We start from the raw sequence: 19270 nt of genomic DNA, 5'->3' as shown, positions 1-19270 counted from the left end.
GAATATTATAAAATGTTGTGAAATTTGTAGTTTGTAGAACAGATGTACATCTGTTTATAAGACTAAATGTTACTGGAGAATATAAACATTTTGTGAACAACTCTACTTTAAATAGTCATAACTTTCAAGAGTACTGAAATTATAAAGTACACATACCAGAAATATCAGCAAAATTTGAGAGAATGAAGCATGTCATGCTGATTGAGTTGATGTGGAATAACTCATTCTATTAAATAAATGGTTTAACAAAAGGTTTAACTGTCAATAAGTTTCACTTAAGAACTACAGTTTAATGTGCACACCTTTTATTATAACCAGTAACCTACTTGGCAAGAAATAGTTTATTTTATAAAAATCAGGTAAGATTTGATAAATAAAAAAAAATGACAGAAAACATTAGCATATTTTAATCAATGGCATAATATGATCTAAGGTTTTTGCTTTGCAACCGCCGAGAATCCCGTCCATTGGAACGTGCAGCTCTCACAGTAATGAAGCCAATTACCAGCCTCTTTCCAACCCTGATGTCTGTCCCAACCAGCTACTTGGCTAAAGCTATGGTGAAAACAGTTCTTACTCCCAATCCTGTCAAAGTGGAGATTATTGAAAATAAGGCTGTGCACACGTTAGCCAATCATGATGTGGAGTGATTCACATTACTGAACAAGTAATACATAGTGATTACTTAAGAATAAGTTCTTGATGGTATTGTTTGCATTTATTTATAATTAGAAACACTTTACGTTTAAAAAATAGAGTAAATGCAAATAAGTCCAGGTGTTGAAATTAAGGCATCATAAGTTCTGTGCTTATTGTTTTAAATATTGTTGAAAGTGAGACTGGTAGAACTTGAGTTTATCATAATGTGAACATTTAGCACATTACAGCTAAGTGACATGTTATAATACACACGCACACTCCTTAAAGTTGTGTCCAGTCTGCTTTCACATACTCAAAGTACTTAAGTAGTTTTTTGTTTTTTTTTCTGACTGGTGAATAATTTCATGCATATTATGGAGGAATTTAATTCTGAGTAATGACAAATTCAACCACAATTCAGGACAATTAATGAAGTGTTCCAGTCAGTTTTCAGTAAAAAAATATATACTGGTCAGTTCTCAAAATTTATTAAAGGCTGACTGGTCAGTTTTCAAGCTTTAAGGTAGAAATAGGTGCTGAAGAAGACTGGTCAATTATAAGGCTTTTAGTAAAGATGGATGCTAAATTAGACTCATTAGTTTTCAAGTTTGTAGTGAAGATAAATGTTATGTTTGTAAAACTATAGGGCCATGGTGTCTGCTTCAGACACCACATATAAACAGTAAAGATGTGACATCATTATCTACCAATCTCCTGCCTAAGATATGATAACATCTAATCAACATTTTTCATTTCAGGGAGGGAAACCTTATTAAATATTCCCATAGGATATTAATATAAATGATTGGAGCTACTTTTTCAAGAAATTTAATTTTGGCTTACTTTTGCCAAATCCTGGGATTTTTAATGCTTTTCCAACACTCACTTTTTCTATGAAATTTATTGAAGTCCATTCATTACTTTGTAAAAAAGTGAAATAATTCCATATGGATGTAATATTTCACATGTAACAGTACCCAGCGAGAATATAGGTTTGAATCGTGTTAACTTTATTCCATTTGCCAACACAGTGACACATTTTCACCAGCATCAACATAAAAGTATTTAAGAGGAAAATTCATTGAACAAGCTGATTTTTTTTGAAAAGCTTTTTATTGTGACTCAAGATTTGATTATTGTACTCGTAATGTTTGCCAGTTTCAAACATTCCAGTAACTTAAATAATAGACATTGCTCATCAGTAGGATAAGCAACTTAGTAAGATTTCATCAGTCCAGGTTATTATGTTGTAGTTGTTCTAGATGTCTCTGTGATATTTGGACTTCTAGAGTTGTATGAAAAATAAATGTATGATAAACCTGTTAGAAGATAGAGTATAACGCTTGTAAGTTTTTAGAATTTGAGTCAGTTATATGATTAGGAGATGAAAAAAAAGTTAAAATAATGTCAGGTTGGAAAAGTAGATCTAATCTCCTTTTAAAGTTTCTGAGATCAAAGGGGTTGTATTTCAAATTTGCATTTCTTAACGAAGACAGTTTTTATAGTACAAATGAGAATATTGAGACCACACATTATATACAAAGGCTTCAGTAACATTTTAAGTTTGAATATTGTTTTAATATTAAATAATATGTGGTTGCAAATATAAAACTACAATTCTCATTATATCATATCTTTGTTTTCATAACATCACAATTCTTAAAATGTAAAAAGAAAAGCAGAATATAAGCATCTGTTGTATAGTGTAACAGTGTTTGGATGGTGTTATCTGCTTTCAAAACTATAAAACATAAGAGAGGTTGTAATGTTATAGCCGTAAGTGGTGTTTCTATTCTTGGTAACTTTTGCCCATAAATAAAAATTTTGGTCATGCAATAACTATTTAATGGATTATATCCATCTGTTTCTTTGCATTTTGTCCATTTTAAAAATATTCTTTATTAAAATTGTCATGCTATTTCAAAGTTGGCACACCTTGAAGTTGAATTTGTCAATTGTTCAACTTAGACTGAATTTTATTAGCAATGTAGTTAAATAGATGTGGTAGTTTTATGTGGATGATCTGTAGGCATTCTTTGATTTTCAACATTTCAGCAACACCAGACTATTCAGTACTGATGAAATCATTGGTATATAGGTGATGGTTATATTAATAATTCATATATGCCAGCATAGTTGATTATTGAATTTGATTTCTTATGGGTGTTGTTTTTTGGGTCCCCATCTTACCTTGTTGGATAACTATATGATGTTTTTTCCTCAGATTTTATTAAATAGATGTGAAAAAAACCTGCCAACAGATGGTAGCTGATCAGCTGAAATGTTCAAAAGCATTAAACAATTATTAATAAGCATAAACGTAGTTTATTTTAACAATACCTAATATTAACTTCTGGTAAAAGTAAGCTACCTATACAAATCAGCCCTAAAAATCAACTCAGTAGTAATTACACTTGATATAATGTTTTTACTTATAATAATAAGAAGAATGCATTTTTTATCAGTTGAATAAAAATTAGCTGTTAAAATATTTTTGTCCGTAATCCCAATAAAAAGTCTACTAGGGTTTGTCATCTTAGGAGATTTAAGTTACTACAAAATCTGTAAGCTAAGCCTCCAATGCAAAATGATAATTATAATAGACATTAGTAAAAAATAATAAAAATACATTATACATTTTTAATCAATATTGGTAATAAAATTAACATTAAAGAAAGACTAGAGTACAGCTTACTTCAAAAACACACAAATGCTAGTGGTTAACTTCATGCACTATTCACATTCCATTTTCCTTGAATAACATGACATCACTTTACTGTAAATTTAATGTAATTCTCCCTAACAGCATCTAATGATCACTGAAAGTCAGTTAAAATAACTCTAATAGTATATCTTCAGTTTAGCTTACAATTTGAGGTAACTGGTTACAATACATTGTTTGACATAGTCATGTAGCAAGACAGTACAAATAGTACAGCAAAAAACTAATGTCTAAAGAGAAAATATAATAAAAAACAAGTTGAATTAATAATAGAATTGTACAATGAATAGTAATAATATTTAAACTGACCCCTGTCACTGTGTAACACAAATAGAGAGGGCACTGGAAGTTACGGTCTCTCGAAGAGTGAAGTACAATACTATGTTGTTTTAATTTTATCTTGTCCAAATTGTAACTAATTTACTAAACTTATATTTTCTCTCTTGACCAAGACTATAATCTATAGCTTACTTGTTATCTCATCTAAATATTGCTTCATTTGTCATCATACTTATTAGTTTTGTGTAACAAAAACTTTGTTTCCTTTTAATTATTTTCTATATAATTTCTAATTTCTGCCTGATTACACTTGTTATATTTTGCTATCAAGGAGGTGTGAACATTATTCTGTTAATTGTAATGTTTACAATAATTGTTTGAAATTAGATACTGTATCAGACTTGTGTTAGTTACTTAGAATAATAGGACTTTCATAAGAATGAATGAAACTTGAACATTTGCACACACATTGTTAGTGTACATATGCAGTGTTTTATTAATATTCCTAATATAATCAAAAGCATTTGTGCACAAATAGTTAACATTCAATGTAGAATGAGAGAAAAGCCCATTGTAATCTGAAATAGATGTTGTTTTTATGCACATTAAAAATTTATAATGCCCAACTATCACTAAGTTAATACAAGGCCTATCGGAGTACTAATTAGAAATGATTGTGTATTGATAACTATGTTGATTACATTGCTCATTGAAATGTTAAATGAAAATTTTTGAGTACAGTGATAATTCATGGTGGAAATTTCCATTCACTGTAATGGTTACAAAGCCCATCACAATTTTAATCAAAGTGTGCTACGCTATCTTTGAATGAAAATTAGCTTACCTGTTGATGAACTGTAATCTTGAACCTTTCTTCTCCATTTCTAATACCTCATTTTGGGACTTGTAACTATGCTCTCTCAACTTATCCGTGAACTTAAGAGGCTTTTCTCCACCAATAATAATAGTTCATTGTATGAAACACTCAGTGGAACACTTAGTCAACTGGTTTGCTACAAACACCACATTTCATGACAACTTAGAATATCTTGTTATCTTTCCACCTTTATTGTCAGCTTCCCTCCGTTGGTTGTTGGGCCAGTTAAATGTAACTCTGTAACTTCCCCTTTGTACTTCTCTGATGAACTTCCTTTCCCTGATAGCTATAGAATTTGTCTTGGAATTGTTTTGAGTCTCAGGTATTTTATTTTTGCTTATTATCTGTCTTGCTGTTTGCCAGTTTTGATAAGCTGTTCTATCTCTGCTTTATCACTGATTGATCTTTGTTTGCTTGGAAAAGTTCCACCCTTAGTTTTCTATTTATTGCCACAGTGATATTCTATTGAGGAGACTATTTTGAAATTGTCAGTTTTCTCTTGTCTTTCTTAAACTCTTTGTGTTTGTCATATTCACAGAATTCAGAAACTGGTTGCACATTATATAACTTACTTAAATAGGGCTCTTCCCATAGAAAACTACAAGCTTTAGTCTTCTAAGGTTTGTTTTGTTCCTTAGGACCAGCTAGTTTGATCCCAAAATTTTACAACCCATTTTGTTACAATATCAACATTTTAAATTACATTTGAAACTATATATTTCAGTAGCTATATTTGAAAACACTTTTTCTTTTCCAACTGTCTTGCTGACTGGCTATTGGGAACCACTGCTGTAGATTACAGGCTAGTCCAAGGTTTAAAATCCTTTCACTAAGTATCCTTTATCTTCTTGTTAGGTTACTCACTTCCATACTTCTCTAATTCTCCAATACAGGAAGTAGAACATGCATCCTTCCATAGATACAGTAACATCTTTGAAATCTTAATTTTCTACATTGAAATGAAATTCAAATTGAGTATGATTTGTTGAAGTAAAGATGTGTGTTATCTTATTATGGAACATGTCATTTTACAGTTACTTTCATTACACTTATGTTGTTATTAAGAAGAATCATCTACTTAACCTTCTAGGTGGATAGACATACATATTAATTATGAAATTCTTCACATTTTTCAAAAAGAAACATAAATTCTGTGTGACTTGCAATCAGTTGAATCAGTGTTCTCCAGGTAAAATGATAGAATAGTTCTTCTGAATTGATATAAAATACAGCTGAATTTTTTATGCACACTATTATTACATAATTTTATAACTTGAGATTTTTACTATAACTTACCTTTTACATACAGTAATTTCATAATGGTTCTACAGTTCCATGGTGGGAGTGTCAGTTTTAGTTACACATTTTCTTTGTGTTGATACAGGATAAAAAAAGGTTTTTAAGTGATATCTGTGTTTGTTAAGTGTTGTTACAGCTGAACTACGTATGTTAAGCTGAGAGGTAATCACCAATATGACATAATGGTGCTGAATGTTTTTTTATGATTTCTCTTAGTATGTATACATATTGCTTTATTTTGTAATATGTATACAACTCATCTAACTGTTTTATACGTACAGTTGAATTATTGTAACAGACTGTGTTGTAAAGTGTTTTTAAATATATAAATACCATAGTGATGCATATCAAAATCTAAAACCTAAGAAAGTACAGGAGAGTTTAATTAATTCATTGTTAGCCAGATCTGTTGTTTTAGTGATTGTGTAGTTTCACAGTGCTAAGACCCAAGAACTCAACATGGTATTTACAATGCTAATCACTTCTAAAGTACTTGTAAGTATTAATTTAAGCCTGAGAAGTCTAGTATAGAACTTTCATTGAAAGTTATTAGTGTCATTTTATTTATATGATATTTTGTTGTTGTTAAGTTAAATTAGTAATTGCTCTTATTAATTTCCTTTTTCAATCACTGAAAAAATTTAATTAACTTAATGAATTTTGTTGGATATATATATATATATATACACACACACACAATGCCAATTAGTCTTATATTTTAATAATGTTTTTTCTAAATGTTTATAATCTTGAAAAAATTTGTTTATACTTTTGTGCAATAATGATAGTGTATGACACATATAAAGCATGAAACCATTAAGCTAAGCCTGTAAAGAAACATTATGGTTCCTTATGATAGAAATACAAATCCTGCCACCAAAACAAAATCAGTGCAGATTTGGTTTCTTCAGATGTGTTGCTATAGTTGCAAATCATAATTCACACAACTTGAAGGACTAAGAAAAGGCATATCATTGTTTCAGTTGACAATCTAATCACTGTATCAAGGCTTAATCATGGCAGTTGGCCAGTCCTAAATTTCTTGAAGTTACAAATAATTGAATTAAATATAACAGATAAAATAAGGAGATTTTGTTGAAATTTGAATACATATTTATTTATTAAGCATGCAAAAGAGCCATTTCATTTAATGCTGTTTTTATTGGTAATGTTGTTTAAAATGTGCTGTATGCCCTAATGTTGATACACCTTACCTGAGATCATTGTGTGTTTTATTTGCTCTTTTTTTTCTTTTTTTTTACATAATACATTGAAACATAAGATATGGCATGACCTGGTTGTTAAAATATTTGAATCACAATTCACAGACACTCACCAACCATGCTCCCTCTTTAAGCCATGGGGGTGTTATTATGTGACAGTCAATCCCACTATTTGTTGGAAAGAATAGCTCAGGACTTCATGGTGGTGTTGACTAGTTGCATTCCTTATAGTATATTACTTCAAAATTAGGGATGGCTAGCACAAGTAGCTTTGCACAAAATCCAACAGACAAACAAACACTGAAACATGAAAATACCTGTAATGCCATTAATGAAAAGTGCTCAGTTTAAAACAGTTATTTAAAGGTGTGTTTTTTTGTAGGTATCATCACTGTATCACCAGTGAAGTGTTATCTCTAAACAGTTTTTATAGTTATAGCAAGCAATAAACTTTTCTTGTTGCTTATGAATTACATTTTTGAATAGTTAATATATTTACATGAATGTTTAGAATTGTTAAGTTGGTATTTCCTAAATATAATATAGAATTAGGCACATATCTCACTTTACAAAATATAGAATTTTAGACTGATATACTTCTTGTAGTTTTGTGAAAATAAATTTGATTGACTAGTTGAGCAGTGTCATTTGGTGTTATTTATCTGAGTTACAATGGTTATTCATTAGAATTTTATCCCAACTGCAGACTGAAATATTTACTCCAGTCTTTTGCTCAAAAAATCTTTTTATATGGAGATTTTCATAAAAGTGAATAATTGTTTCTGTCTGTTACAAGTGATTTTTTAACACTTGATTGTTTTTAAAACCCAATCACAACATATGATATAGTAGGTTACAGTTTTGTTTATACCATATAGTAGGTTACAGTTCTGGTTAGTACACTTAGTAAAAAAAAAAGTACTTTTAGAAAGATGCTGATACTTGGAAAAATATTTTGACATATTTGCTATGATATCTATTACTGTGAAAACAAAATCACTCATTTCATTTCTTCTAAAAAAAACAAATGAAATCTTGGATTCATGCTTTCCATTAAGCAGTTTTAATCCACAAAATAAAGAAAATTACAAGCAATTAATGTATGGAAAAAAAGAAGAGACCTAGCTTCTGCTTTAAACTTGTATGCAGTTAATATAAAACAACAGGAAAATATTTTGGAAAAGTTCCCTTTGCTTGGTTTTACAGTACTTAAGAAATGGGTAAAAAAAATTTGCTTGTGATCTGGTATTTGTTGGTTTCTCATTAATATTTAAGGGAAGCAGAAGAACATTATTATATGATTTTTAAAACCTGTATTTATCATTTATCTGATGAAGTGAAACTTGATTAACTTGTGAATTTAGTCAATATCATTCTTTTCAGCTGATGGGTTAAAAACTCCCAGAACTTTCTCTAATGTAGAAAGCACTAGCATTTCCAAATTGTACTCATACTGATAAAGAAAAGAATTATTTTATAACTGACAGTACAGACTAGAATGAAAAGTTTCTGTAATTGACAAGTAGTATGGTAAACAAACATTCATTAGTAATACTTTTCTATCCATAATAATTATTTCTGATGGATTTGTTTCACTGCATTACTAACTGAAAGGAGTTGGGCCATTTCTGCTACTGATTTAAATGATTAAAATTACCTTTATATCATTTTGGAAAATTGTTATTGAAATATAGAATTGAATTTCAGTAGGAAGATATATTTAAAACAAAAAAACGAGAGAGAAATTGGAATTTTATAGCAAAATAGGTTAGTTTTAAAAACAGTTTATGTAAAATCATTCTCTTTAGTGTATTTGGAATGATGAGCTGTTCAATTGTAAAAACTAAAAAGTGTAAAACCCTCATAAGAGTTTTACAAGAGAAAGTTTAGCTAAAATGTATTTATCATAGTCAACAAACATGATAACAAAGGTTGTATATACCCATCACTTTATACGCCCCAGTGGCACAGCAGTATGTCTGCAGACTTGCAATGCTAGAAACTGGGTTTCGATACCCGTGGTAGGCAGAGCACAGATAGACCTTTGTGTACCTTTGTGCTTAACAACAAACAAACCATTAATTTATACTTTATTTGCTCTCAGTCTCTCTCTCTCTTTCTTTTTTTTTTAACTTCAGGAAAAAAAAAATACACTGAATTTTTTTCTTGCGTGTCAATTTAAGAAGATTCTTTTAAAGATATGGTTAAGTACAGTCAGTTATAATTTGTTTTAGAGGAATACACCATTTACCCCATTGGATAGTATGTTTTCACTTTTTTTAGTCTGTCCAGTTCATGCCATAACACCTTCCTCATCAGGTTTCACCAGGAGAGTCAACTAGTTTGAATTTTCACATTGCAATACAATGACTGATTTACTAATTATCTATAGTTCTTATAAAGAAATTCAGTTATTTATAAACATAAACAAATCACAATGTAAGGTAGAATGATACATTAGCTTGGCCTGAAACACCACTCAAGTTCACAGGATGTACTCATAACTATTGAGGGTGTTTATATAGTCTGTTTCAGTTGATGACATAAAGAATTTATAAACAAAACAAGGTGTAAATATAATAATATAAATATATAATGTCATAAATATAATATTTTTAGATAAAGGTAGATACAGATATGATGTTTACTCAGTTTTTCTTCATATTCAAACCACAATATTCTGAAAACAGCGTTTTTTCTTTCTTACTTACATCGTCTGAGATTAAACCCAACTATTGGTTTCTTATTGATGAATTCTAATTCAATATTGATAGTGGTTTGGTGGCATATTTTCAAACGTTTACTTATAAACCAATAAATGGCATCAAGGATTGACTAGAATATCGCTGATAACGATATTTTCGGTCGTAAACCCAATAATATCTCATGATGTTTGGCCAGTTTAGTAGATTTAGGTTAGTCCTAAATACATATTTTAAGGTAACACTGCAAAACGATCATTATAATAAATTAAACTAAAAAAGCAATTACATTCGATATACTAACTAGTGTAACCAATATTATTAATGAAAGCAACAATAAATAAAAAATATAGCATACATTACTTACGGAACCCACAAACACTGCTTCTTTTCTTGTACCATAGTCGTTAATGTTTGGAATCCTACCTATTATGGTATCCAACTTTATAACGTCAGAGGCTAGCCTAGCTGTGACAGTTAAACCAATATATTTTAGTTTAACCGTGTTGAGTTAGTAGCATCAAATTTCACATGGCACAATCAAAAATCAATGTTTGTGAAGATTCAAAATAATAACTGTCATAATCATTGTAATATAACCATGTGAAATGTAATCAGAATTAAACAACTAGCTAAACTTAATTGTTAGTTTGTTTAAAAACTTTTACCACCAGTCTAACTTAACTATATCCTGAAGTGTAATAACCAGCTAGAAGTGGTTGAAGGGAGTAGTAAATAACATTCAGTCTTTTCTAAACGCCGAAAAAGAAAGAAAAATATAATAATGCAATGCCAAACTTAGCTAATATTAACTCTATTTAACAATTTTTAAAACCATTGGTGGTCAATACACTAAAGCTGTTTAATTTTACCTCAAACACGATTCCAAGGAATCAAAAGTCTATACGTGAAAGTTTTAAAATGGTTGTTATATCTTTAGCAAGAATATTGTTGAATTTTTTCGCAGAATTGAATGAATTTTGTGATGAATTTTCATATTGTGATTGGTTGCTGTTAAGCACAAAGCTACACAATGAGCTTTCTGTGCTCTGCCCACCACGGGTATCGAAACCCGAATTTTTAGTGTCGTAAGCTGAGCCACTGAGGCGCTTCACAACGAAAAATTTCGATTATGAAAATAAGTTAACTTCCGAAAATAAAACTTTGATCGCTCCTTTTTCTGAGTCCTCCAGTGGCACAGCGGTATATCTGCGGACTTACAACGCTAGAAACCGGGTTTTGATACCCGTGGTGGACAGAGCACAGATAGCCCATTGTGTAGCTTTGTGCTTAACTTCAAACAAACAAACCTTTTTCTGGATATCAAGACGTCCAAAGACTTTTGCTACTCCTGTATATCATATAAATAGTTTTAACAGTTTTGAAACAAGTTGTGACAGATTTATTCCGGTAAACGTAATCTAATTCTATCTCTTATAACAAAAGTTTTAACCTTTTCTCTAACTACACCCGTCTACACGAAGAAATTACTCTTATCCACCAGCAGGTGTACAAGTCCCAGGCTTAGAGCGCTGAAAAATTCAAAAGGAAATGTAGAAATAGGCGTGTTTTATATTTCAAAAGAGACTGCGACTTGGGTTAATTAATATTTTATGTTTAAAACAATAAATAAATTAGGTCATTCTTAACCATGTTTAATATGATAAAAAAATATGTCTAGACCTAAAATGTAAACATGTCTAGTAGCAACAACTCACTATGAAATCTCCAAAGGGGAAGCTGGAAATCTTAAGGACCTGGGGCACGTTTTAATAAAAATGCGGCCCTTTTTCGCGCGCAATCTCTCAACAAAATGACTCCTACACGAACTTTTTAACTAATCTCATACGCCTTTTATTATCTGTCTACCGTTCGTGGGTTCTCAAAGTTTGAACATTGAAAACAAATCTCTAGTTTGATAAAAACTTCTACCCTCAGATTGATCTCTAAACCTAGTTTTTGAGTTTAAATCTTTCAATAAAACAGTCAACTACCAACTCTCCTTCTCTCATATTTATACAAATAGAGGGAGTCCGCAAAATCTGGAATTTTACTTAATGTGTTCCACATTATATCTTTGTTATCCGAATGAAGTTTGGATTAACTCGATCTTTTTATGCTTTGACAGCCTCATAATCAGTCACGTATCTGAAATTAAGAAAAACTACAAAGGACCTATAGTTCCAGACTTTTCGGACACCCTGTACACTTGGAGTGACTGTGAGGTCACTTGTATTGGTAAAAACTAAATGTCATTGTAAAACTAGTCTATAAACACAGAGGTATCCAGTACAACTGGCTTTTACATTGTAAAACCCTGAGTCTCAGGATTTCGATTGCATGGGAAAACCACGGGTCATAACACATCAATTAGTGAGAAAGTCTTCTAATTTCGTAAGGCCACGCTAATCCGAATAATCTAGACATCCTTCCAACTAAAACCATTAGCTTAGACCTAAAAGAATGTTAATTTTAAACTACCGTTTTCTTAAGACTAAAATGTGATTCGATCTGCTTTACTGTTAAACGATCAATATGTATTTCATGTATCATAAGTTCCGAATAATAAACTAGATGTACCTCTGCAGGGTCCCCGAAAGTATTCTGTTTCAAGAGTAAATAAAACCAAAATTAGGAGCAAAAATATTTTTATTTCTTGCTTTTAAGTTCATATGTCATACTGCGTTGTAACCTACAGAGTATATAATTCTTCTGGTGATTCATGGCATGCACACATTTTACTGACGTCACGACAGTATAAATTACAACGTTAGGTTACGTCATTTTAGTTTCTATTGAGTGGCTGACAGACAACACACTACTGTATATTGGTGCGAGTGGTTAAAACAAGTGACCTTTCCAGGCAGCCTTTGGCACCTTTTCGGGGAAATAAGAAATTAATTTTCCTTATGTGTTAGTTTTATGTATAAATCTATGTTTTGTACTTTTCATTTCATAATTAGTGTTTTGATTGTTTAATCTATTTCACGATTTATATAGACATATCGTGTTATAGATTTCTTCACAATGTTCTCTATATTTCACGTTCTCGGATATTATTCCGGCTTTGCTTCATTTGTGCTACAATATCTTGAAACACCATGTTTTCAGACACTTCGTTAATCTCTACTAATAAAACAGCCTGTGTGTCAATCAGTCAGGCAGCACCAAAGCTCTAAGAGGAAAGAACCTAGAGTCTTGAAACTTTGTACGCATAATAAGGGAATTTTGAAGGTGTGCACCTGGGTATTATTTTTTCTCAAACAATTTGATTTTTTTGGCCTATAATTTTACCCTATAGCTCTTAAGCCATAAAAAGAAAGAGGTATGTGCTGCCATCTGTTGCTTGATACAACAAATTGTTGGGGAATGAGTGTTTAATAATAATAACAATTTTGTAACAACAGGTTTAAAAGAAAGAAAAAAAAACACATATAATAGTGTTAGAATACATATTATTGGCGGAACTGATTATGTTTAACTGTTTGTTCGTTTGTATTTCTGATTTTAAAATTCATAAAACAATTTTTAATAAAAGTCGTTATTACCCATGAAGCGAAAAAACAAATTTGAAATAAGGTGAAATTTTTGTTTTCGCTGCATGGGTAATAACGACTTTCATTTAAAAAAGATTTCAAAAAAATTGAATGATATATGAATGATGCAAACCTTTCTTCAATCATTTTACAAAAATAATTTCTGAATGTTTGTTTAATTTTTGTTTTGTTTGTTTAAAGTTAAGCACAAAGCTACACAATGGGCTATCTGTGCTCTGTGGGCAGAGCACAGATAGCCCTTGTGTAGCTTTGTGCATAATCAAAAACAAACAAACAAAGCTCCTAATGAATATTGTTTAGGACTCGTAATGTAGATATATTAATATGTAGAATTATACACGGACTTTTATCTACGTTAAAATACTTTTATTTTCGTGCTTTCGGCCCTCTTACCGGGGCCTTCATTGGGCAACAATGTGCTAAGCGATAAAAATTCGTTAACTCTGGAACCCCGTTTTAAAATAGGTATTTAGGCAACTGTCGTAACAATAACTGGCATCTGGTATTAAAAATAGTAAATACATAGAATTAGGATGAATATATAATAAAAGTCGATTGTTTCGATCTAAAAACATAAGGAAAATACAATTATAGGTATTATGTATGGAAAAAAATAAAGGAATTTTTCTTACTTCAAATAATACATTCTAAAATTAAAGGCATAATTTTACATTGAAACCATATAGATCCTGTGTTTGTGTAAGTTTCTAAATATTGTCTTTGATTTTAAATTACAAAGTAAGTTGAGTAGTTTGGCTAGCTGAGAGAGTGATTGGTTAGACTTATCAAATAGAGGGCTGAACAAGTGATTAGGTTTTATTCTGTTCAACGTTTTGTTAAAAACCTGTTGTTACAAAACTGTTATTGTTTTATATTTTTTAAAAGAAACCACGCATAAAATATTAGAATTGATATTACCATTTCCGCTAATAATGTAAAACAATAACACTTTTTCAACAATAGGTTAAAAAACAAACATAAAAGTGCTATAACTCATATTATTAGCGGAAATTATTATATTTAAATGTCTGTTCGTACTAATCGTAGGGAGAGCATGTTTGGAGGGACGAGGATTCGAACCCGCAGATTGCGCGTCGAGCACCCTAACCACCTGGTAGACTTATTAGGTCATTCTCACATCGAATATTCTTATGTAGTGTTTGGCCTTCTTATGATGATACCTTTAAAATATTTAATTTATTTTTTAAGAAGAAACTTTTAGTAACGTTCTACATGTAGAAAATTGTAATGCTATTAACTGTATTGCAGTACAATTAATCGCATCATTGCTGTTAATTAAAACACTAGCTCTATTTCATATTTTAATGGGGGTAACGAGCAATCCTTTGTAGTAACCTACTCTCGACTTGCACAATTATATTGTAATCAGGCTGCAATCGATAATATTTCAGATATTCATAAAATATGCTGAACATTCAAATGGTTGATTTATGTGAAGCCTCGCTGCCATGTTGAAAACGCAACACTACTGCAATAATTTAATATGAAAAGTTCGGCCACTACTTCAGCCCATTGAAATATCAACGAGTTCTACGTTGTTTCTTACAAGTGAAGATCGAATTCAGATACAACTGCTTATGTGGAAGATGAAAAATATGCCTCTTAAATTTGTCAGTCTCTAGTCATATCGTGGTCCAGCAATAAAGGCAACAGTTGTTTCTGTGGAAGATATATCTTTTATTTTTTTATTCTCTAGCCATATCGTGGTTCAGTAATGAGGACATAATTTAGAAACTCTTATCTAGTGGTCAAACTCACTCTGACAGATTTGTGGCCGAGACATTCTATATCTATTGTGTGTTCTTTGTCTTGCGAAGCGCTACTGTTGCCAGAGCCACTGCAGTTACATCTGTAGGCTTTATATACTTATACAATTTATTTGAAATCACCACACTTTAAATCTCATTGAAAGCGGCAATGGTTCCATTACAATAAAAATTTCCTTTTTATTCCTGTGGTGATTCATGGCTTCACTTGGCAGACTCTAGGTCTCCATCATCAATATTTAAATTTCCTCCAATGCCATATCAAAACCACATCTGAGTTACATTTAATAGCACTGAGTGTATAGAAATATCCAGGCTCATCAATAATTATTTCTTCACTTGGTCTTGCATAAAAGCATTTCTGATGGAATCTACAGAAATTAATTTAGATGTTCTTTAACTGTTCCTTTACAAGTTAGAAGGCTTACCTGCTTTATCATATCATTTCATACCAAGAATGGCAAGGGAGATATCTCCTTTCAGCTCTCTGGGCAAAGTAGCCCAGCTTAACCAATGTTAGTAAGGGTGTAGAACTGTGATATTTGGTCTGCGTAACCAGACACGTGGTTTTCATAATGATAAAAGCATCACAGAAGGCCTAAAAATTAAGTTAAATATGTGAATTCAAACAATCTCTTCCATGTTATCACTATCATAAAGGTGAACGTGGGTAATATAATTTGACACACGGATTGAATCAGTTTATCTTGTATACCTTCTGTTTTTCTTTGAGGGAGGGGAATGAGGAGTCTGGAAGTGAGTTAGATATTTAGATTCGAATATCTGTTAGCTTTAGGACTTTTTGAAAGTATGAATAAGTAAATTAGATACCAGTATCTGAGAAGCTTCTAATATATTTCTGCTTTTTTTTAGGGAGGGGTGAAATAAGAGAGTTTGATATTAACACCAAAGCAGCTTCTATCAATTTTCATTCTTTTTAGGGAGGAGGGGGATCTTATTAATTGTATTAGATGCTTGTAACTAAGCATATTCTAATATTTTCCCGATTTTCTTAAGAGTAGGTGAAGATGAGTTAGATATTAGCATTTGAGCAGCGGTTTTTAGAACATCTGTTCTATTTTATGGAGCAGACTCGGCAATTTAATCAAAATATCTACCAATTATTAATAAGAACTCCTAAGTAAAAGTAAAAAAAAAAAACTTTCATAATAGCGGACTTACAACGCTAGAAACCGGGTTTCGATACCCGTGGTGAGAAGAGCACAGAAAGCCCATTGTGTAGCTTTGTGCTTAATTCCAAACAAAGAAAAAAAACATTTATAATAACATGTCAAACATAATTTATCTTACATATCCAGTGTCAACGAGGCTTGTCCTGTTCAGGCCCACATAGTAGTGGTTGAAATTCTATTTATATTAGAAAGTTTACGTTGTGAACTGTGTTAAGTTGGTGAAGTGTAATTTTTCATCAGTTCTATTTATGTAACACCCCATCAGAATTATGCAGGGTTATTATACACCATAATATTTATTTTAACTCCATATATTATCAGTTATTATTTTCTTGAATGAATGAGCATCGTACATTATCTTGGGAGTGAGGGGTCATTAATATAATTAGAGTCTTACCAATTATCAACTTGTGTTGCTTTTCTACTTTTCGGGGATGATGAGATTATTTGTTTGCTTCTAGCGGTTTCTAGCGTTGTAAGTCCACAGACATCCCGCTGTGCCACTGGGAGGCCGGATGATGAGATTGTTTGTTTGTTTCTAGCGTTGTAAGTCCACAGACATCCCGCTGTGCCACTGGGAGGCCGGATGATGAGATTGTTTGTTTGTTTCTAGCGTTGTAAGTCCACACACATCCCGCTGTGCCACTGGGGGGCCGGATGATGAGAGTATGGAATTAAAGTAAATAATTTCACCTGAGCAACTGCTACTATTGCCCCACCTTTCGGATTAAGTCCAAAATGAGGACATATTTCTACTACGAAATATGATATTTTCCTTATATGAGCAAAATATACTGAAAGACAGTGTCACCGTACGTGTAGTGAACTAATACACAGAAATCAGGTGACATTAAAAAGTAAAGTATGTACTCTAAGTATATCTATTTCTTCTTTGTATTCTTTTATAACATTAGTTTTGGTCAAAATATTTCTACTTAAAAGAGCCGAGGAAAATCCGAGCGATATTTACATTTGTGTTAGTAGTGATTGGTTGATTGTTTGGCACTTTTTTGGCGCAAAGCAACTAGGCGATCTACGCCAAACAACCGGTATAAAAAAGGTAAAGTGCTATTAGAAATAAAAATAAATCAAGTTAAAAACTAAACAAAACCCAAAAATCAGATAAGAAATTTATATAGAATTAAAAAGGCGTATGGCCCGCAAAAATATACAAACACAGTCAAGCTGGACAGACACACCATCGTCAATGACACAGTCCAACGCTAGGGGTAACCCCCCCCCCCCAAAAAAAAAAAAACATGTCTAAAATAGTGCCACTGTTCGCAGACGTAACGACATGAAAGCAAGACATGGGCAATTGTGATATGAGTGTCACAAAGGCCACACATTGACGAATCAGTCCTACATAAAAGTAAAAGATTAATAAAAAAAACTGTGACCAGTGAGTAGCCTAAACAATACAACTTCCTCCCTTCGATATGTTAGTAGTGATAATTAAAGTCAACATATCAAACAAGAATTAATATATACTATCGTAAAACAATATTTTGCACTGTTTTTTTTTGTCTTGTTTGTTTTTGCTTTTTTTACGTTTAAGTTTCTTTCTACCCAGTCAATAATGATAGTGATATAAAATTATTATTAGAATAATCGTAGCTCTCATAAAACACTTAGGACTCAAATGTTATACAAATCACAATAAAAAAGCCGATAATTAAAGCACGTAGGAAATGTTCTTCCTTCTTCACAGTGGAAATTGTAAAGATTAGTTGAACGATACTTGATGGCGTTATGGTGATCCGTAGAAGCTCACCTTAACAACATGGATGTGTGATAGTTGACTTTGAAAAGTAATGTAGCCGACTATTTATATATAAAAACTCGAGTGACTGTTGTTGTTTTTTTATTCTAAACGTATTAGTAAAGAACAGTAAATAAATTAACGTGAAACCACATTATCAAAATTGTCAATAAAATTTATAGCCAATTTCGTATATTTTTAGACTAAACACCTGGGACAAGTAGTTGTGGTATAAGATTTAATTCGTAGTCAGTTACAAAATCTGTCTAATTATATATTTTCTACTTTAGAATATACTGTATTTTTTACTGTAATTATTTTTTAAAACAATTATAGATCTTTAAAAATTTAAACCAACAAAGAAACCTATGATGTCAACCTCAAACACCACTATTTCTTCAATCATACAGTTCAACACAGGGTTCACTGATCCTTCCCTGGATTCCTCAGTTTGGCATACAGTTCAGCACAGGGTTCATTGACCCTTCCCTGTATTCACCAGTTTGTTATACAGTTCAGCACAGGTGTCGTTGACCCTTCCCTGTATTCCCCAGTTTGTTATACAGTTCAACACAGGGTTCGTTGATCTTTCCCTGTATTCACCAGTTTGTCATACAGTTCAGCACAGGGTTCGTTGATCCTTCCCTGTATTCACTAGTTTGTCATACAGTTCAACACAGGGGTCATTGACCTTTCTCTGTATTCACCAGTTTGTCATACAGTTCAGCACAGGGTTCGTTGATCCTTCCCTGTATTCACCAGTTTGTCATACAGTTCAACACAGGGGTCATTGACCTTTCTCTGTATTCAAAATTTTGTCGTGCACTTCAGCAAAGGAGTTATTGACCTCACACATCATGGCATGTTCGTAGCTTCTCCAACTGCTTGTCTTTAAATTCGTTCCAAACCCCTCATAGAATAAAACAAATACAAATAAATGTGGAGACTTTTCTCAGGCTAAGTTTTTGTACATTCTATTTAATCTCTGATTGCCTACCATTAAGGAATATTTGTATAGTTCCTAGTTTGTACACTTGGTCGTTCTTGTACTTATTATAGATGGTGTTCAGTTAGGTTTCAAAATAACAGCGACTAGATTAGGATCCTCTAGAGCAGGGGTCACCAAACTACGGCCTGTGGGCCAGATCCGGCCTGCTAGGCCAGTTCATCTGGCCCCCCACTGCACTGTGCTACAAATGAGCTAAAATATAATTATTTATATGGAAATAT

The 19270-nt window shown here is 31.8% G+C and overlaps 1 protein-coding gene across 3 annotated transcripts in view; it reads left to right on the top strand.

The window, feature by feature from the left end:
* LOC106474971 (oxidoreductase HTATIP2-like) overlaps nucleotides 1-19270 on the top strand; it is a 36401-nt gene that overhangs the window by 12759 nt on the left and 4372 nt on the right. For 2 of the 3 annotated variants that reach the window (XM_022380244.1, XM_013935673.2), the window contains one exon: nucleotides 434-7677. The exons of the other annotated variant lie outside the window; for it this stretch is intronic. In XM_022380244.1, the coding sequence (XP_022235952.1) occupies nucleotides 434-650 (217 nt within the window). In that variant the 3' untranslated portion in view covers nucleotides 651-7677. Of the gene's footprint in view, nucleotides 1-433; nucleotides 7678-19270 lie in introns of those variants that run through there. 3 annotated transcript variants of the gene reach the window in all.

The sequence above is a fragment of the Limulus polyphemus genome, unplaced genomic scaffold (genome assembly GCF_000517525.1).
Source record: "Limulus polyphemus unplaced genomic scaffold, Limulus_polyphemus-2.1.2 Scaffold144, whole genome shotgun sequence".
In the NCBI taxonomy this organism is placed as follows: domain Eukaryota; kingdom Metazoa; phylum Arthropoda; class Merostomata; order Xiphosura; family Limulidae; genus Limulus; species Limulus polyphemus.
Note: the sequence above shows the minus strand (reverse complement) of the source record. Positions and strands in the feature narration are given on the sequence as shown.